The following is a 21,962-nucleotide window of genomic DNA, read 5'->3' as shown; positions in this document are numbered from 1 at the left end:
TGTAGGTCTTGTAGATAATTAAGAATATTGGAGAGGTAGCATTAATTTAAGTGAATAGCAAATAAGTGATGTCTTTTATGCATATATAAGAACTATAGATAGAACCAGCATCTAGAACAAGAAACTTGTAGTTTTAGTGGTCATGGTATGATTGTGTGGGTGGTTGCCCACCCTTTCCATTTTTTGAATTTAATTTCTAAGATATCTTGTAGGATTGTATACTCCATGATATCAGGGACAAACCACATCTTTTCCTGTATTGTTCATGCCTTTATGCATCAGTAGATTAATACCTCAATTTACTTAATTTTTGTTATCTTTCCTCTCATTTACACCTACTTTTTTATAATGTATGTCCATCATTTTATTTTTTTTAACTTTTATTTACTGAATATAAATTTCCAAAGTTCAGCTTATGGATTACAGTGGCTCCCCGCCCCCATAACTTCCCTCCCACCTGCAACCTTCCCCTTTCCCACTCCTTCTCCCCTTCCATTCACATCAAGATTCATTTTCGATTCTCTTTATATAGAAGATCAGTTTAGCATATATTAAGTAAAGATTTCAACAGTTTGCACCCACATAGAAACACAAAGTGAAAAATACTGTTTGAGTACTAGTTATAGCATTAAATCACAATGTACAGCACATTGAGGACAGAGATCCTACATGAGGAGTAAGTGCACGTGACTTCTGTTGTTGACTTAACAAATTGACACTCTTGTTTATGGCATCAGTAATCACCCTAGGCTCTTGTCATGAGTTGCCAAGGCTATGGAGGTCTTTTGAGTTCACCGACTCTGATCATATTTAGGCAAGGTCATAGTCAGAGTGGAAGTTCTCTACTTTTAAAATTTACAACTACTGAGACTCCAAGACAGATGAATAGAGGTGTCCAACACTAGCCTAATCCTCCGCAGAGAAAAACCAAAATACTGAGTAAATAACTGCTTTTCAAGAATAGTGCCTGAGGGAGAACACTGGAACTCAGCAAAGGAATCATGTGGAACACAGTAACCTTGGCTGGCAGCATAAAGAGAGGAACAAGATACACCTGCAACCACAACCTTAACTCCACAGGCAGAGGAATCCATTGGCAGGGGAGAAGATAAGGAGCAGATTCCATCTCCAGGGATGCTAGATGCTGATAGTTTCAGGTACATGTGGGATGTGTAGTAGTTGCAAGCTTGAAGCCCAGTAATGGGAGCTACCTGAGCTTTGCTTCATAGAAGGAACTCAGATTGTCTCCCCTAAAATCTGAAGTGTAGGTTGTGGCAGTATGACATAATCTTGAGAAAGGGGCCACTATTAGAATCCACACTACCTTAGGTACAGAGACCCTGGCATATCCCAAACCCTGTGACCGCATAGACATCCTGATATATTGAAATAAGTATTGCAACCCTACAAACTCAGCAAGATCCAACAGTGCAACTGTGACCTCAACACTAGCCCTAGCAGTGCCCTGCAATACTGAGGAGAGCTGGTTCACCACAGCAGGAAGTCTCTTCTCTGGGAACCTTAGACTTGGTGTGCTTGCTCCTGTGAACTGGCAGTCCATCCTTTGTGACTCTATGTCTCCCTAGGGAATTATGGGTCATACACGCCCTCAGTGGAATTCAGGCTAGTACTACTGCACCTTTGGAACAATTCCTTCTAGCACCATGGAGAGCCATTTGTCTCTGCTGTATTTTGCTACTGGGAACCCAGCAACAGTGGAATGAGGGCTGGTATTTCAATGATCACAGCCCCAACCTGGAGGTCACTACTGGGAACTACACACTCTTACTGAGACTGAACAGCTTGCCCAGACTCCCACTAGTGCTGTCATTGAATACAGTAGTAGAAGACATGAGGAGACAATACTACTGGAAGTAGAGCCAAAGTAGTCTACCAAAACAATATTTGAAGACATATCTTTGGAGGAAAAAGCCTTTTACCACAAATCCACCCTTTACAAATGATAGAAACAACTGATCTCTATCAGCTAGATGCACAAATATTTTTTTTTAAGATTTTTTTTCTTTATTCAAAAGGCAGAGTTAGAGAGAGAGAGAAAGAGAGAGCGAGTGAGAGAGAGGTCTTCCATCTGCTGTTTCACTCCCCAAATGGCTGCAATGGCTGAAGCTAGGCCAGGCTGAAGCCAGGAGTCAGGAGCCAGGAGCTTTTCTGGGTCTCCAGCGTGGGAGCAGGGGCTCAACACTTGGGATGTCCTCTATGCCATTCCCAGGTGCATTAGCAGGGGGCTGGATTGGAAGTGGGGCATCTGGGGTTCAAACTGCTGCCCATATGGGATGCCAGCACTGCAGGTTGTGGCTTAACCCAGTATGTCACAATGCTGGCCCTATGCACAACTATCATGAAATAAAACAAGAAGTATATAATAAAAAGGTAATACACAGGGAGCTGGTACCTTGGCGCAGTAGGTTTATCCTCTGCCTGTGGCGCTGGCATCCCATATGGGCGCCAGTTCTAGTCCTGGCTGTTCCTCTTCCAATGCAGCTCTCTGCTGTGGCCTGGGTAAGCAGTAGAAGATGGTCCAAGTCCTTGGGCCCCTGCACCCACAGGGGAGACTGGGAAGAAGCACCTGGCTCCTGGCTTCAGATCAGCATAGCTCCAGCCATTTGGGGAGCGAACCCACAGAGGGAAGACCTTTCTCTCTGTCTCTCTCTCTCACTGTCTGTAACTATGCCTCTCAAATAAATAAATAAAATCTTTAAAAAAAGAAGGCAGTACACAATAATGCTTTAGTAACAGACTCCAAAAAAATGGAGATAGGATATTTGACAGAGAATTCAAAGGAATGATTATAAGGATACTCAAAGAGATCCGTAGACTGCAAATAGTTTAATTAAATTAGGAAAAATGCATTATATGAATAAGGAATTTAGTAAAAAGATAACAAAAATTAGAGTTGAAAGCCTCACTAAGGCTAGATTAATTATAATAAATATTATCTGAACTTTAACACAGATCTTATGACATATTTCAATTAGACAAAAGACAAAAGATAAAACAAAAGAAATAACTTCTGGGCCGGCGCCGTGGCTCAACAAGCTAATCCTCCGCCTGCAGCACCTGCACACGAGGTTCTAGTCCCGGTCGGGGCACTGGATTCTGTCCCAGTTGCCCCTCTTCCAGGCCAGCTCTCTGCTGTGGCCCAGGAGTGCAGTGGAGGATGGCCCAAGTGCTTGGGCCCTGCATCCTATGGGAGACCAGGATAAGCACCTGGCTCCTGCCTTCGGATCAGCGCAATGTGCCTGCTGCAATGCGCCGGCCATGGCGACCATTGGAGGTTGAACCAATGGCAAAAGGAAGACCTTTCTCTCTGTCTGTCTCTCTCTGGTCTGTCCACTCTGTCTGTCAAAAAGAAACAAACAAACAAACTTCAGAACCATTGAGATGTTGTTAAATAAACATATCTTCATATTTCAGGAATTTCTTCGGAAAAATAAGAGACATTTTTGATAAGTAAAAACCTAAGGAACTCATCAACATCTCACCAGCCTTACAAAAGATGATCATGGAAGCCTTACATCAAAAAGAAAAGAAAGAGAACTATCATATTGAAAATGTGAGAATGTAAAAGCTGTTAGAAGAACATATACACAAAAGATAAGTAGTAAAGAATTAAACCTTATCAATACAGAAAGTCACCAAATCACAAAATTCGCAAGAAAAGAGGAAGGGAAGAAAAAAGGATATATTCCAAACAAATTGAAGAAATTTTTAAAAAGTCATAGGTGTAAGTCTTTGCTTACCAATAATAACCTTAAACGTGAATGGATACAGACTGGCTGAATGAATAAAAAAGCAAAACCTAATGATATGCTGCTTACAAGAAACTTACTTCCAAATAAACGGTCACACAGACTGAAAGAATGGAAAATGTACTCCATACAAACCTGTACCTATAGCAGACAAAATATACTTTGAGACAGATACTCTAAAAAGGTATAATGAAGGTCAGTATATAATGATGAAAGTAGCAATTCAACAAGAAGATATAATGATAGTCAATGTATATCAAGCTGATACTGGAAGCACCAAACTTTATAAAGCATATATTAGATCTGAAGGGAAAAACAGGCTTTAATAAAATAATAGTGGGGGACTTCAACATCCCACTTTCATCAGCAGTCAGATCATCAGGCAAAAATTCACCAAAGAAATATCAGCATTAAAACATTTCTTCTAATATATGGAACTAGACAAGGTTGTTCACTCTCAGTGCTCTTATTAAATATAGTTCTGAAAGTTTTATCAGAGCAATTAAGCAACACAAAGAAATAAAACACATGCAGATAATAAAGCAGGAAGTCCATTTATGTAAAGATGATATGAGCCTGTATATAGAAAAACATTTATACTTAACTGAAAGACTTTTAGAATTAATAACTAATCTGGTCAAGTCTCAAGACACAAAATTAGTTAGCTTTTTGTTACCCCAGTAATGAACTCACTAAAAAAAAGCTGTAACAGCAAACTTATTCACAAAATTCACAAAAAATTTTTTAAATGCCTTGAAATAAATTTAACAATTTTTTGGTAAAAGATTTCTATAGTGGATGATGTAGAAAATGACACAAAAAAGAATAGAAGAATCACTCATGTTTATGAATTGGAAGAATTAATATTATTAAATGTTCATATTATTCAATGTGATTTACAGATTCAGTGAAGACTTCAACAAAATACCATGAGATTCTTCACAAAAACTAGAAAAAAATCCCCAAATGTCTATGACATTATAAGAACTTTTGAATAGCCAATGTAATCTTGAACAAAACTACCAAAGCCAGAGGCATCACATTAACTGCTTTCTCATTTTCTCTACATTGTCTCAACTATCTCTGGGTAAGCCTTTTATAAAGTACAAAGCAGTCAAGAACTAGCAAAATGCATTATTATTCTTTCTCTATTTAGAGAATTCTCTAGATTTGTTATAGAGACCATCCTTAGTTAGTTTTTTTCTGAAAAAATTCTGGAGAACTCAGCAGGTGGAAAGGGGGACACATGGAAACACGTCTTTAACTGCTGTTCTTACCACAAATAGACACAGGTAGGATGGGGAATGGACCTTGTAGACACTGAAGAAGATGAGGAAACACAAGGGAGGATTTATGGGACTTACCACTACTGGATCCAGTATATTGTACTAAAAATAGAAACAGATTATTGTGGTTGAATATAAAAACACATATGATGCTTTTTAAAGTAAAGTTGTGAAAATTATTTACACAAGAATTACTAAACCTGAATATTCAAGATTAACTTTTTAAATTGTATTGTTTCTATATTATAGCCTCTCTATAAGAACCAGATCTTCCTCTAGGAGATTGTATCCATGTTTTAGTTGGAAAGATAACTACTTCATTATTGCTTTTCATTACAGGTGTTGCAGGTGAAGTTCTTGATTTTACTCCTTTACTCATCTTAGTCAATGCTTTTTCCTTCATAGCACTCATATTTATCTCCTTCAGCCATCCCTATTTTTTCTTCTTGCTCACTTCTTACATCCTTCTGATTCTTTCTGTGGCATTCTTGCTTTGAATCATTAATATTTTAAAAAGTTAAACTGCCTAGTATGCATTTTAGGGCAGTGGAATTTCTGTTTTCTAAAATATGATTGATTGTTCAGAGTTTGAGAAATGTGACTGTATCTTTAACCCTGAAACAAATCAGTTCGAGCCAAAGTCCTTCATACATAATACGAAGCCACTAGAGATGAGTAGATACTGGCAACTTACCAATAGGTCCTGGAGTTTGCACTATAAAGGAATTCAAATTGGCATGTTAGTAGGGCTTTCATCTGAAGAATATATTGCATATTATGTTTATTCTAAGGGTAGGCCTTTGGGAAGTAGACTAGGGCAGAAGTGATACCAGGTTTGAGATTATTTTGGAGAACTAACCCAGCTGTGTTAAGTATGGCATAAAAGACATATTTTATGGCATAAAAGAAATACGTCAGCCTGAAGTGAGGATTATTGTATGATCCATGTCAACTGAAGCAATATTAAAGTGAAAACTTTGTACTTTCCCTTCCTGTCAGTAAAAATAGAAGATCATGCTTTCTCAGGGATAATACTTGCACTAAAATCTTTCTGTTCTAGAGGTAGGCTTTAGTATAGGAGGTAAGGACTCAGCCCTTCTTTATCACCACTTCTAACTTATTGGGTGACTGCTGTTTTGATTAGCTTTATAATCTGTCAGCAGAGGATTAACAAAACCCTGTTTTTAATGAGGTCTGACTGTTAGGTTGATTTTCCAGCTGTGATCCCCTGGCAATCTGATAAAGATTGAAAGCCAACTATATTACTTGACAGCATTGTTTATGTAAGAATGGGCTTTGATTTGTAAATTGCATCTGAACTGGGACACCTATAAATACCTATTAAGAAGACATTCCTGGGGCCAGCATTGTGGTGCAGCAGGATATAGGACTCATTCATTCTATCAAATGAATATAGAGAAACTACAAATCATGTTTTTTGGTTTTATAATTTATTAAATTTTATTTTTGTTAATTATAATCCATTTGTGAATTAAACTGTAATCATTTATATAAATACACATTCCAGTTTGCAAACATGTAGTTGTGAACAGTTATACCTCGGAATATAACCATTATTTACAATGTTTTTATGAAAAAATGTATTAGAGAAAATTGCTACAAGTTGGTGAAAATGGAAACTAATTGTCTTGTAAGGAACTTTTCAGAACAAGAAGACATGACAAGAAACTTAAAATTTACATTATTTTATAAAATTAAAATAATCTAAATAATCTAATAATTAAAATGTTATTTGCATGAAAAGCAAGAAGTTGAATGCTGTTTTTTAAATTTTTATTATACATTGGCTCTGAAGAGCTAAGTGCTACACATAAGTGGGAATAGCTCAGGCAGGATCATCCCTGAAAGTTATTTTTTCACTTTGTATTTCAGCTTCACAATTTTTATGGCAGAACCTGGGTGAGTCCAATTTTTTCACTTTGTATTTCAGCTTCACAATTTTTATGGCAGAACCTGGGTGAGTCCAACCTAGAGGAGTTGTGGGTGGGATAATAACACGATGGAAGCGCTGGATCCTTGAGTCTGTGGGCATAAATCATTGAGGTGAAAAAAGATTGATGTTCTAAGTACTAAAAACAAAGTGGCAATTTGAAATTTAGATGACTTACCAATGGTTTTTTGAGTTAACTCTGGGAAAAGAAAATAAAAGAGAAAAGAGGTAAGTAAAATCAGTAGGTGCTTCAGGCTCTGGAGACCAACATTCTTATTTATGTGGTTTTCCTTGTAAGAATCTGTACCAGTAAAGTACAGATCAGCTGTAGCTGGGCAGTTGATTTTCTTGGTGGGATGCTATGGCAAGCAAATACATAGATCCATCTAGTGGATCCACTGAGAGGATGAGTAGCAAAAGTTCCAAGGAGAATTCAGAACTTTTGTCCATTTAAACCCCTGTAGAGGATTAGAAAATCCTCATAAATTTAAATTTCATTCCTTTCTCTGATTACTTAACTTTTTCCCATGTCACTGTTTTTTTAAAAATCCTATGTGTGATTGGGAACCTTCTCCAAGGGCTTATCTCATAGTTTGTGTATTATCAGTGAAATGCATGTTCACAAATCATTTACTTACTGAAGTCCCTGGTAGAGGAAAACAAAAAGGCCAAGAAAAATGAAACTCTAAACCCTTGAAATCCCACTGTGGAAGCCAGGGGAAGATCCTTAACACAATGTAGAAAAGTGTTCCACAATTGAGAATCGGCAAACTTACTGATTGGTCCTGTAGCTCCAGCTGAGAAGAAAGCAAGAGAGAACTCAGTATGCTTCGCCAATGTGAAGGAAATACCCATTCCCCAACACTCACTTTAGAGGAAGTCTTAGAACCCTGAGAAGATCAAGGGTTGCTTGTCTAACAATCCTCAAGCAGGCTACCTGTTGCACAGTATAGGAGACACAAAAATCAAGGCCTCCCTCCTTTTTTAATGATGTTTGAAATCTTTCAGAGGATTGGGAAAGACTTATTCTCTATTAATTTGTAATGCTTCTATGTTACTTGCTGCATATTTTCTCATTTCCTTGGAGAGTAGTATACCTTTTTCCCTTGATGATATGTCATTAAAACTGCCTCTTTAGTTTTCTTTCTTTCTTTTTTTTAATCAGACTGTGAAGTTTGTGGTTTCTTGATTTTATGCATTGCCTCTTTGAAAGCTATAAGGGAATGTTAAGGGGGTCAAGAAAGTTGGTTTCAAGAAATCAGGGAAGATTAGGCCCTAAAACCTCATAGGACAAATGTTAAAATTTTCACAAAGAAGAAACAAACATGATACTTACGGACAGGTGCTGTGAATTGCACTGAAATACAGAAAATAGGGAAAATTAGTGTAGTATATTAACAGGTTTCCTGTCACAAATATTCTCTCTATGAAGCAACTCAGCCCAGAGAATAACTGAAACAGGACTGGATATAATTTTAGCATGGAAGTCCCATAATCTTCCTATATATAAAATCATGCAGTATCTGTGGGGAGCAGCTCGGACTAGACTAAGTTACTGGAATTAAGACTTATTCTATGCATCTGCTCTCCTCTGTGGGGAGCAGCTCGGACTAGACTGTTACTGGAATTAAGACTTATTCTATGCATCTGCTCTCCTACAATATGGCGCTGGGAGAGGAGAAAACAGCTTCTACCCAGCTGCCTCCAGTTCAACCAATAAACTGTAGGACTTGCTCCTGATTGGAGAGCAGCGTACTCAGCGTGTGGGCAGCCGAGTTAGGATTGGCGGAGGAGGACTATAAAGGAGGAGAGAGACGGCATGCACCAGGAACATCTATGGGGAACATCTAGCTGAAGGAACACCTGTGCAGCCCCCGAGAAGAGCCGGCCGGCGGTGTGCCGCTCCCCTGCGGAAGTGGGGAATGCAGCCAGGGGGAACTGCCCTTCCACGGAGGTGGAAGGGATAGTAGCCAACCCGGGAAGAACCAGCAGCAAACCCGGGGAGGGCCGAGCAGACGAAAGAACAGCGCAGGGTCCTGTGTCGTTCCTCCATGAAGAGGGGGAGCGACATAATGGTGCCGTGACTCGGATAGGAAACCTGACTCGGATAGGAAACCTAGCTCGGATAGGAAACCTAGCTCGGATATGAAACTTAGGAGGGAAGAAATGACTCGGATAGGAAACCTAGGACGGATAGCAAACTTAGGAGGGAAGAAACGGGAAGAATTGGGAAAATATCGGAGAGAGAAACTAGCAAACAGTCTAGGGAAAATATCGGAGAGAGAGACTAGCAAACAGCCTAGGGAAAAGCCGGACGAAAAAGGAGCCGGAAGAAGCTATTGAAAGCCTAGGCATAGACTGGGATACGGACTACGGGGGGAAGCTGGGAGAAATCTCTAAGGTCGAAAGCGAAAGTGAAAGCTAGAACAAACAGACTCGGACGCGGACTGTGGGGAGAGGCCAGGAGAAATGAGGGAGGAACATTGTTGGAAGAAAACTTAGGGAAATATACCGGGTAGAGAAAAGTGTTAGGGAAATTGAAGCCGCGGGGGGCAGGCCAAGGCGGAAACGAAAGCCACTTTGGGGTTCTCAAGTTAGCCCGGGAATAGGGGGCGAAAAGTTGAAACCAGAAGCTGAGACGTAAGCCAGATTGGGATCCGTCTGATTAGCCCGGGGAGCAAAGGACGGGAAGCCAAATCGTGGGGCGGAGACGTACGCTGGGTTGAATTCGCCAGGCTAGCCCGGGGAACTTAGATTGAATCCTAGTGGCGGAGACGCAAGCTACGCTGTGTTACTCGCGGAAGCCGCCGCGTGCAGAGAGAGCACGGGGCGTGAATAGATAGGGAACGCTGGCGTAGGCCGTGGTTCAGACGCGAAAGGGTTAAGCGTGGAGACCGCGGATCGCGCGAAGCCGGGAAGCTGCGCAGATGAGAGAGGCGCGCGGGCTGAAGCGGCGCAGAGCCGGGGACCCGCCGGCGGGGCGAGGCGCCGGGAAGCCGCGCAAAGCCGGGAAGCTGCGCAGATGAGAGAGGCGCGGGCTGAAGCGGCTCAGCCGGGAAGCCGCCGAGAAGCAGCCTCGGGGCGGGCGCAGCCGGGAAGCCGCGGGGATAAGAATGAGAGCGGGAAGCCGCAGGGATAAGAGAAACAGAAGTTTAGAAGTAAAGTGAGAAAAATAGGAATGCTGGAAGATAGAAGTAAAATGGGAGAAATAGGAATGCCCGGAGATAGAGAAATAGAGAAATAAAAAGGCCTCCCTACAACACTGCAATGTGAGAGCTTGGATTCGGTCTGCCTAATCAAGTGAGGCGATGAGCACCTGCGGGCAGCTAGCAGCTTATGCGCCGCAGGTCACCGAAGACAGGCACGAATTAACATCAGTAAGGCTTCCCCACAATGTAACAATTAGGAGGCTTGGATTCGGTCTGCCTGATTAGGCGATAAGCACCAGCAGGCAGCTCGACCAGAGTATGAGCTGCAGGTCACCGAAGATAGGCACGAACCAACATTAATAAGTCTCCCCCACAATAAGGCAATGAGAAGGCTTGGATTCGGTTTGCCTGATAGGTTTTGTAAGCACCTGCAGGCAGTTCTAGCAGAGTAGAGCATGCGCTGCAGGGCACCGAACACAGGCATGCATCAGTGCCTAAAAACCTCCTCACAATGGCGAAGAGAGGACCCGGATTCGGTTTTCCTGATTGATAGGACTTGTAAGAACCTGTGGCAACTCTAGCAAGTAGAGCAGAGTGTGTGCCACGGGGCACCGAAGACAGGCGCGTATCAACGCCAAAAATAAAAAGAAAGGGGGATCTGTGGGGAGCAGCTCGGACTAGACTAAGTTACTGGAATTAAGACTTATTCTATGCATCTGCTCTCCTCTGTGGGGAGCAGCTCGGACTAGACTGTTACTGGAATTAAGACTTATTCTATGCATCTGCTCTCCTACAATATGGCGCTGGGAGAGGAGAAAACAGCTTCTACCCAGCTGCCTCCAGTTCAACCAATAAACTGTAGGACTTGCTCCTGATTGGAGAGCAGCGTACTCAGCGTGTGGGCAGCCGAGTTAGGATTGGCGGAGGAGGACTATAAAGGAGGAGAGAGACGGCATGCACCAGGAACATCTATGGGGAACATCTAGCTGAAGGAACACCTGTGCAGCCCCCGAGAAGAGCCGGCCGGCGGTGTGCCGCTCCCCTGCGGAAGTGGGGAATGCAGCCAGGGGGAACTGCCCTTCCACGGAGGTGGAAGGGATAGTAGCCAACCCGGGAAGAACCAGCAGCAAACCCGGGGAGGGCCGAGCAGACGAAAGAACAGCGCAGGGTCCTGTGTCGTTCCTCCATGAAGAGGGGGAGCGACAGTATCCATCTTAAAGGAGGAATATAAATAATTTTTAAAACTAGAATAAGGTGCTGGCGCTGTGATGCAGTAGGCTAAACCTCTTCCTATAGCGCCAGCACCCTAAATGGGTGCTGGTTTGTATTCTGGCTGCTACTCCTCTGATTCAGCTCTCTGCTATGGCCTGGGAATACAGTGGAAGATGGCCAAAGTTCTTGGGCCCCTTAACTCATTTGACAGACCTGGAAGAAGCTCCTGCCTTCTGGCTTCAGATCAGCTCAGCTTTGGCTGTTGCAGCTATTTGGAGAGTTAACCAGAGGATGGAAGACCTTTCTCTATCTCCCCTTCTCTCTGTCTGTAACTCTACCTCTAAAATAAACAAATAAATCTTAAAAAAATAATAAAATAATTTAAAGTATGAATTATTTGGCCTTCCTTTGTCTTAAACTCAGTGACATCTCAGGGCATTTTGTCTAATGTCTTGGGCATCTCAAGTTGTCAAGAGATTTAAATTCAGTCAAGAAGCATGAGTGGGAAATCCTTCAGTGTAGAAATGGAAGCAGACAGAGTGTAGAACTCACTTATAGGTCCAATAGTTCCACCTAAAATACAAGAAAACAAAACAGAATTAGAATGGTTCTTTGGTACAGGTAAATATAGTTTTTTTTTTTTTTTTTTTTTTTCGGGAGAAACATCAGAAATCAGCAGGAACATTTCTACATTACTTGAACAAATATTATAAATGTTTCATTCCTCACCTTGGGGGACCCCAGTTACTGTTTGGATCTTATACCTGGAACTGCTGGTATGCAGTGATCAAGTTTCCTTCCCTGGTGGATGGGGAAGAAACCTTATCTGTATATCAGTCTGTTAGGTAGAAAGTCAGTTATGAGTTTATGTGTGTGTAACATAAAGGCCTAAAGAGAAGACAGCTATGTCCAGCATATGCATCTGCATCTCAAAGTCAGCCTGACAATGTTTCAGGGGCAGCACAGCCTTCGCATCCTGCCCTGCCCCCTTCTAACTGATAACCTGCCAGGTGGAGGTCCCCGCCCCTTCTGCCTGACAGATCTTCCACAATCTCCCAGGTGCAGCCCAGTATCTGCATTTTGAACACCCTGCTCCGGATCCCCATTCTCTAGAGGGTCCTGCTCACCCTTCCTCTGAACCCAGGATGGCGCCAGCTAGGCTTCCTCCTGTCTGATACCTTCAAGGGAAAACTCAGATAGGAGCTTCTTTTTTTTTTTTTTTTTTTTTTTTTTTAAATATTTACAGCCATAAAATCCTTTGTTTCAGGAGGAGATGTGTGAAGACAAAGACCCATCTCCTTAAAAACCCCCGGCCTCAACTGGACTGTGCGCTCAGCCCTATGCCTCTCTGCTGAGCCGCCTGCCTGTTCTGGCCAGGTGTAATCTCTCCACTCAACCATGTAACATCCACCCCCCCGCCCCAGTCTCTCAGGCTTTGTCTGTACAGGTGCCCATCCATCCTTACGGATGTCCCTTCCCTAATAAACCTTGCTATTTTACCTCCTACTACTCTCTGTCTCACACCTGAATTCTTTCTTGCACGAAGACAAGAACCCTCCAATTTCTCCGGTAACAAGTCAATTACAGTTTTTCTTCTACCTGGGCTAATTTGAAATTGTTGGCTAGAAGCTATAGACCCATCTTCTAAAGGGGGCAGTGGAAATTCCTGTCTTTGTGGTGATTTTGGCACTTATTCAACAGAGTAACTTGGCTTGGAATATCTTAGTATATGAGGTTATAGAAACTACTACTTAAATTTTCAAGACTTTCATTGGTAAAGTTAGTGGGTTAAGGGATGAGACGTTAGAATCACATGCCTGGAAATAATAGTCTTCTCTTTTACACACATGCTTGTGCACACACTCACACACACAATGTCACCTCTATACACTTGGTGAACTCTATTATTTGTGATGTCTTGTCAGTATTTGCTTTTGAAGTTTGAATTCTGATTATTTTGATCCTGTTTCATGTGTATAAGTACTCATAGAAGAGTAGACACAGGTGTGGTATATGATTTCCAACCCGCAAATCATTCTGTTTATTCTTCCCTTTAGGGCTAGCCATGTTCCAGGGGCTCATGCTCTGAGTATCCTCAGAAGTGATGGATAGAAATGCATTAAGAAATGAATTAAGCCCTGGTAAGTTTCATCATTCTTGTTACTGATTTTTTTTTAATTTATTTTATTTATTTAATTAATTAATTTATTTGACAGGCAGAGTGGACAGTGAGAGAGAGATACAGAGAGAAAGGTCTTCCTTTTGCCATTGGTTCACCCTCCAATGGTCGCCACGGCTGGCACGCTGTGGCCGGCACATCACGCTGATCAGAAGCCAGGAGCCAGGTGCTTCTCCTGGTCTCCCATGTGGGTGCAGGGCCCAAGGACTTGGGCCATCCTCCACTGCACTCTCGGGCCACAGCAGAGAGCTGGCCTGGAAGAGGGGCAACTGGGACAGAATCCAGCGCCCCGACCAGGACTAGAATCCAATGTGCCGGCGCTGCAGGTGGAGGATTAGCCTATTGAGCCATGGCGCCAGCTCTTGTTACTGATTTTAATGTTACTTTTGCATGGAGGATGAAAAGGAATTTTGCATAGCAATAAAAACATTGGTTAACTTGAACCAGGCTCACTCAGTTTTTTTTTTTTTTTTTTTTTTTTTTTTTTTTTACTTTCTTTGTAAATGCAGAGGATTAAAATCTCTGCACTTTGTTATAAAGCTCTAAGGCACACACAAATCACCTGGGGATCTTGATAGAGTGCAGAGTTAGATTTAGTAGGTCAGTGATAAGAGTTAGGCTGAGATCTTGCATCTCACACATTCTAAGGATATGCTAATGCAGGCCATTGGACTCTAAGAGACTAGGCCATACAGGGCTAGTGAAGTATCACATCGCTTGTGCGTCACTGTTTCCATTTATATTTTCTTCTTTCTCAACCAACTGCATCTCCCTTACCCCTCACTTTCTATTTCCTCCTAGTGCTTCTGCCTGATATATTTAGTATTATTACCTCAAATTTATCTGGATGAACACTTCTTCCCGATTTATACTTTTTCATAACAGGGCATATAGATCCCATATAACCATCAGTGATAACTTGGAGGCCCTCACTCAGTGAGCTGGGACTCAGCTCAGCTCACTGTGTGTCACTGATACTCTGTGAGTCTTGAGTAGTGATTACTATTGAGCTTCTTCCTCTGAGTGTTACTGGCTTTTCAAGCAGCTGAACCTTCTGACCTTTCTCTCAACAACTCTTGTTTTTAACACTTTTCTCTTTACTGCTGATTCTCAAGATTCTGGAAAAATTATAAGTGATGGTACTTTCTTACAGAGGTACCCCAGTTCATTAATGTAAGAATAGAGAATGTATATCTATTAAAACATCATATTCTACATCCACACCCACAGTATGTGCCACTATCATGTGTTTATGAAAAAACTTGAAAATATTTAAGGAAGTTGAAAAGCTAACAAACCCCATTTGTTCATTACACATTGAATGCATATAGTATCACATGTAACCCATAAAAATGTACAGTAAAAAAGGTGTGGAGAATGATGTAGGGGAAAAATTTACCATTTGTACAGATGGAAATACAAACATCTAGGAATATAAGTGTCTTACATACTCTTACAGTGTAACAAAGCAAAGCACATGGAATTAAAATATAGTGGAAAAAACTTACTGATGGGTCCCACAGCACCAGCTAAAATACAAAGACAAAAGTAAGAACTGAGAGAGCGTAATTCAAGGATGTTCATTTTTAGGTAATTTCAGAAAAAGTATTTACTGCATATTATATTTTCATGGAAAGGCAAAAAAAAGTTAAGTCTGTATTCTTATTTTTGCTTAAGAGACTGATAAGGTCGTATGCCTTTCAGTGTTTTTCTGTTTCTCAAGTTTTGCTACCTTCATTCTATCAAATCCTTCTACAAGTTTAGTTCTGATAAATCACTCCATTGATCCCCAGGACTTTTCTTATACCTTTAAGTTAATTCAGTTCTTATTAGCAGAGTTTCCACTTTGTTAAATAAAAAAATGAGTTACTTTAGAGGATCTGGAAACCTATTTTAATACATTACACTGATAAAGGGAGAACATTAAAGCAGCCAGTTGTTCTCCTTTCCTTAATTCATTTTCATTTCCTCTTCATCACCTTCCCCAATGCTCTAACAGTGGCCACTGTGTAGAAAAGTCAAAGAGAAGAACTGAGTTGTAAATATGGGAAACTTACACAGAGGTTCTTGAGCTGCTCTAATACACTTTGTATGACCTATAATAAAAATTTGGCAGTTATCATCTTATGATTTAGACTTTGAGAAGCCATGAAATGTACATAATCCTATTCCCTCCTCCCAGCTGTGAGGTACAAATAACTTCCTGTTTGCTCTTCTGAAATTATATAACTTTGGGCAAGTCACTAAATCTTCTGAACAGGAATTTCCTCATTTTTATCATGGAAATTGTATCATTTGTCACACTATACGGTACAGTAAAAAATCAGCAGTAATAACAGATGGAAAAGTTGAAAAATTCTGTTAGAAATGTTATATGGAGAAATATTCAGTGATTATAACTAAAAACTTTATGAAAGTATTCATTTTTTAACTTTCAGAGTGGAGAGGCAAATAAAAACCAAAATTAAAAGACTTAGCCAAAAATAAACTACATCTGCAGGTGACATTGGGGCAACAATGACTAATTTGGTAGCTCTATGTACTTTGAGAGAGGAAGGATTCTAAGTGGATATCATATATACTTTAAAGTACAACAGTGCCATGTGAGATCAGCATCAGATGGACTGTGGCCTGAGTTAGACACATTTGGTTGGATCACATCTAATTAAAAACAATAATTTAGCCAGTCTTAAAAGGACAAATATCATGTTTTCTCTGATATGTGGCCGTTAATATAGAATACAAAAATGTATAGGAATGAAATGGACATTTTGTAATATAATTATTGATTTTATCCCTTGTTTATATTCCTGTGGAACTGTGTTCTTACTACCTTTTGCTTGTTGAATATTATGGTTAGTGGTGAATTGAGACTGTAAACATAGAGTGGATTAAAATTATGTCTTTACAACAGCTGATGAAAGGAAGAGAGTGGAGAGAGGGAGGGGGGTTGGGAGGAGAGGAGTAGGAAGGAAGTATGGTTGTCTTCTTGGAACTGTACTTATGGACTGCATGAAATCTGTTCTTTTTATATTAATAAAAATAAAATACTATGATTAATAAACTTATTCAACACTTTGAAGTTATGATACATTTGAGAGAGAATTATGATCTAATTTGTTCCATCTTTAACAAGAAACAGTTTTATTAGAAGGAAATATGACCATAGTTTGTAACCAAAAATGTAATATTCAATATGAAAAAATTTCCCAAAAGCAGTAGCTCTGGGAAAAAAAGGACTGTCCAACCAAGATTATCTGTTTCTGGTTTATCCCTGATTTCCTCATTTTACTGTACTATCTTTAGATCTTTCCTTCATTTAGAAAATGTATTGTTTGTTTGACAGTCAGTTGAAATCAATTCCAGGAGATTTATTTGAACTTTACAATCCTAGTTTTTTCTCCTTTTCCATTAGTTTCTTCCAGTTTCCTCATTTCTTTGTTCTTCTATCTTTTTTATTAGTTTTCAACTGGCTGATGAGATTATCCATAGTTATGTAACCACTTAAAAATTTATGAAAGATTGAGTAACTAGCATATGTTTAAATAACTTCTAAGTACAGAGTGGCATCCTGGCTCTAGAGCTTGCATGCTTTACTGCTAGGAAATGGTTATCTGTATTTTTAAAATACTTTAATCAGCAACTGAATTTATTTTAAAAGTGCTAGGAGGCCTTATTCCTTCTTATACTACCCTTAGTTCATGGAAGAATAGTGTGTAGTTCAGCTAAGAGGTGAGCAATAACTTTTTTTCCAAGCCCATAGCTTGGAAGAACTAGTACAGATAGGATCCTTTTGGGATGGAAGAGAATCAGACCTGTTCCATACCTTAAGGAAAACAAGTTAAAGGATGGAAAAAATGTAAAGATAGAAAAGAGAGATGCTATGACTGCTGAAGATGTAAGGTAGGGTGAGATTATGTAGCCAAAGGCGAGTAGAAGAATTTCCTTAAGCAAGGAAGGGTGTCTAACAGACTTATAGAGGAAGAAAATGATAAAGTTGGGAAAAGTGTAGAAGATGACTAATGAAGAACAAGATAAGGGAGTCAGGAGCCTCAAGTTCTGTCACTTATACATAGCAAGAAACAGATATGACAGGCAGAGGTCTTCTGCCTTGGGTAGGAGCCCAACAATTCCATATTTTGAAACAAGAATAAAAACTTACTCACGGATCCTTGAGGTAAAGCTAAAGAATAATAACAGACATTCAAATCAGTCTATATTTGGTGGTTTAAATAATCTATCCATTTTCTATATTTTTTCCAGAAATTGTGTATTCAGAATATATTAGATTCTCCATCCTCCAGTAGGCACATGACCTTTCCACATTTACAAATGAGATCATCTTCTTCCTCTTTGGACATTATCCAGGAGTGAAGGCTTCTACGAGTCCAGGTTTACTAGATATTCCCACTTCATTCATCACCTTTTCCTTTTCTCCTCTATTTCTCTCTCATTTCTTTCTTTATCTTTCCAGTTTGGAGAGTCTGCTCTCCATAATAGCTTCACAACCCAAAGAAAGGCAATATAAGAAAGACCGAGAGAGAAAATGGCTGTGCCTGCATATGTAAAAAGGTATACAATTTTTGGCTCAAATCTTCCTGACTATAAATTCAGTGAACTTTGCTCCATACTCATCACATTTTCTCCTCTTTCTGTAATGTTTCACTAAAAAGTGATTTAATTTCAGTGGTACTAATTTCAATAGTAACAGTAATTGTACGAACTAACATAGTTGCAACTCCCCACTATTTTCAGTGGAGAATGTTTGAGCATTTGTGTTACTTACATTGGCTCCTAAATGGCTACATGAAGTTCATTCATTCTCATCCTCCATTGGGATTATCTTTAATGTCCAAAAGGGATAGAATTTAATAATTTTTTAGCTCAAGTTTTAATGACACAATGAGTATAAATTAAAAACTGATGCCTGTGTTCTTGGTTCTTTCAGCTTGAAGTCACAAAAAGTAGGATAAGGTTTGCTAAGAAGGCAAAAAACTGACATTCTAGAATTAAGGCCTGTGTAGAAAGAGGCAACCAGAGAAGACAAAGTCTCTACGCACCAAGGGTTCATGGTGGAGAAACAACTGGAAATTTCTTTAGTTCCCTTGTGAACTGTGCTAACTGGGCACACTCACACACTCAAGATTCATTAAAGTCAGCTGCTTAAAAGCATCCAGGTTAATCCCCTTTTGATGAGAAACATCAGAGAGAAGCCCTCGCACTCCTCCCCCCATGGGTCATCAAATCCTCTGTGCCAGCTGCAGTGTGGGTTGGTCATATATTACATAAGTATCTTATGCACGTCCCTGAGACTCTCATGGGGCTGCCACCTTTTTATCAGTCAAATGTCAGTTGAAATATCTCCTCAGAGAGATTTCTTCTCATCTCTTATAAAAGAAAAGACTCCTAAAGACTAATCTAAGACTCCTATAGAGTCCCACGTCAAGATCTTGCTCTATCACATTATCCTAATTTATCTTTTCTATAGAATTTATTTTGGACATTATTTTGTTGTTTGTTTACAGCTTTTTTTCTGTCTTACCTCACAAGAATCTATGCTGTTTATGAAGCAGGGACAATATCTTGTTCACACAACAAATAGAATAGTGTAAGCCTCAATATATTTGTTAGATAACTGGTTTTGCCAATATTTTCTTCCTTCCTTCCGACTTTTATATATTTTCTCCTACTTGTTTTTTCCCTATCAGCTTGGAAACCTCATCTCTTTTTCTGATAAATGAAAACATGCATAATTATTGTAGCCAGAACTAGGAAGTATCAGAGTTTTAAGGAATTTATGAAATGAGTATGCTTAATTTTTAAATGTTACATATGAAAAAACTAAACACATGTCTTGTCTAAGTACAAAATAAGTCAGAAGCAGACCTGGGACTATTTCTGTCATCTGTTTAGTAGTAGAGTTAACTTTTTCTTCTGCTACAAAATTTCTTATCCTTATTATTTTTTTTTTAATTTTTATTTTTGACAGGCAGAGTGGACAGTGAGAGAGAGAGACAGAGAGAAAGGTCTTCCTTTGCCGTTGGTTCACCCTCCAATGGCCGCCGCGGCCGGCGCGCTGCGGCCGGCGCACCGCGCTGATCCGATGGCAGGAGCCAGGAGCCAGGTGCTTTTCCTGGTCTCCCATGGGGTGCAGGGCCCAAGCACCTGGGCCATCCTCCACTGCACTCCCTGGCCACAGCAGAGGGCTGGCCTGGAAGAAGGGCAACCGGGACAGAATCCGGCGCCCCGACCGGGACTAGAACCCGGTGTGCCGGCGCCGCTAGGCGGAGGATTAGCCTAGTGAGCCGCGGCGCCGGCCTTATCCTTATTATTTTTAATATCCCTCTAGTTTTCAGTTTATGTTTTTTGTTGTGATAAATAATATTTATCATCTAACTATTGTACAGTGTACAGTGGCATTATATACATTCACATTGTTGTTAAGTCTTATGGTATAAATGGGGGATAAATTTAATTTCCAGGTAAACCTTAAATTACTTGCTATTGGCTTAGCCATATCAGTTGCAATTCATTGAGCTATTTTCCTTCTAAATGAATTTTTTTTTTTTTTGACAGGCAGAGTGGACAAAGAGAGAGACACAGAGAAAGAGGTCTTCCTTTTGTCCTTGGTTCACCCTCCAATGGTCGCCGTGGCCAGTGCGCTGCGGCCGGCGCACCGTGCTGATCCGAAGGCAGGAGCCAGGTGCTTATCCTGGTCTCCCATGGGGTGCAGGGCTCAAGCACTTGGCCCATCCTCCACTGCCTTCCCGGGCCACAGCAGAGAGCTGGCCTGGAAGAGGGGCAACCGGGACAGAATCTGGTGCCCCGACCAGGACTAGAACCCTGTGTGCCGGCGCCACAAGGCGGAGGGTTAGCCTAGTGAGCCACAGCGCCGGCCCCTAAATGACTTTTACTACAAAGCTGTCCCATTTGGGTCCCCTACAAATTTTACAAGAGAAAATGAAGATCTGAGTTTGTTGTCTAGTACATTGCAACCTAAATATGTTTCATTTTGTTCTTTTAGTACATTATCTTTTCTATGACTTAATTATAAGAAAATACGGCAAAGCTCAATAAAAATCTGTTTTAACTAAAAATAATAAAATATCGAGCCAGCGCCGTGGCTCAATAAGCTAATCCTCCATCTTGCAGTGCCGGCACACCGGGTTCTAGTCCCGCTTGGGGCACCGGATTCTGTCCCGGTTGCTTCTCTTCCAAGCCAGCTCTCTGCTGTGGCCAGGGAGGGCAGTGGAGGATGGCCCAAGTGCTTGGGCCCTGCAACCCATGGGAGACCAGGAAAAGCACCTGGCTCCTGGCTTCGGATCAGTGCAGCGCGCCGGCCGTGGTGGCCATTGGAGGGTGAACCAATGGCAAAAAAAGACCTTTCTCTCTGTCTCTCTCTCACTGTCCACTCTGCCTGTCAAAAATAAAAATAATAATAATAATAAAATATCGAGCATTGTAGTTTTAAGGGCACACTTTAAGATTAATATATTTGTGGCCGGCGCCACAGCTCAATAGGCTAATCCTCCACCTTGTGGTGCCGGCACACCACGTTCTAGTCCCTGTTGGGGCACCAGATTCTATCCCGGTTGCCCCTCTTCCAGTCCAGCTCTCTGCTGTGGCCTGGGAGTGCAGTGGAGGATGGCCCAAGTCCTTGGGCCCTGCACCTGCATGGGAGACTGGGAGAAGCACCTGGCTCCCAGCTTCGGATCAGCGCAGTGTGCTGGCGGCAGTGGCCATTGGAGGGTGAACCTACGGTAAAGGAAGACCTTTCTCTCTCTGTCTCTCTCTCTCTCTCACTGTCCACTCTGCCTGTCAAAAATTAAAAAAAAAAGATTAGTATATTTGTATATAATAAATATCCTGATTCATGAGATAAGCTTAGTTTTGGACTAACATAATAATTTTGAGACTTAGATTCATTTATTTTAGGATTTTCAAATTGCATTTAAAAATTGAAGTAATGTGTTTTAAAATTCATATGATTTCTTAAATTCCTTGAAATGAAAACTTTTGTTTTAAAAAATACTTTGAATTCACTGGAGGTAGTGAAAAACATAGGACTTGGAGTTGAAGACTAGCACAGCTTTATCATATTTTTACTAATTATCCCTTGACCAGGTTAAACAAGGTCCTTGAACTTTAATTTTCTTATCTGCAGTATCCCTAAATATTAAGTCAAATAAACTTGTTGTTCTTTAATTATAACCCCTCCTTGTTCTTCACTCCTACTGCCACTCTTTTACACCTTTTCTTTTCCCTCATATTTTTTATGTTAAAGAAGCTATTATTGCCAGCTGAAACCATCTTAATCTTTTTTTTTCTTCTGTTGATCAGTGCGTTTCTCATTTTTCAAAGATCTTTATTTTCAGATAAAATGTTCAGTGATGAGGAGGGGAGGGAAGGCAAGGA

At 40.6% G+C, this 21,962-nt stretch overlaps 1 protein-coding gene across 38 annotated transcripts in view; it reads right to left on the bottom strand.

The window, feature by feature from the left end:
- Nucleotides 1-21,962, bottom strand: part of LOC100350450 (testis-expressed basic protein 1) — a 114,559-nt gene that overhangs the window by 68,322 nt on the left and 24,275 nt on the right. For 29 of the 38 annotated variants that reach the window (XM_070074763.1, XM_070074774.1, XM_070074777.1 and 26 more), the window contains 9 exons: nt 17,710-17,730; nt 15,605-15,643; nt 15,056-15,076; nt 11,921-11,941; nt 8,344-8,364; nt 7,784-7,804; nt 7,186-7,206; nt 5,751-5,771; nt 5,135-5,158 (listed from right to left, as the gene is read on the bottom strand). In XM_070074763.1, the coding sequence (XP_069930864.1) occupies nt 5,135-5,158; nt 5,751-5,771; nt 7,186-7,206; nt 7,784-7,804; nt 8,344-8,364; nt 11,921-11,941; nt 15,056-15,076; nt 15,605-15,643; nt 17,710-17,730 (210 nt within the window). Of the gene's footprint in view, nt 1-5,134; nt 5,159-5,750; nt 5,772-6,820; nt 7,100-7,185; nt 7,207-7,783; nt 7,805-8,343; nt 8,365-11,920; nt 11,942-15,055; nt 15,077-15,604; nt 15,644-17,709; nt 17,731-21,962 lie in introns of those variants that run through there. The other 9 variants (XM_070074791.1, XM_070074782.1, XM_070074781.1 and 6 more) reach the window with 2 other exon arrangements.

The sequence above is a fragment of the Oryctolagus cuniculus genome, chromosome 5 (genome assembly GCF_964237555.1).
Source record: "Oryctolagus cuniculus chromosome 5, mOryCun1.1, whole genome shotgun sequence".
Classification (NCBI taxonomy): Eukaryota; Metazoa; Chordata; class Mammalia; order Lagomorpha; family Leporidae; genus Oryctolagus; species Oryctolagus cuniculus.
This window is presented reverse-complemented; position numbering and strand designations above follow the sequence as displayed.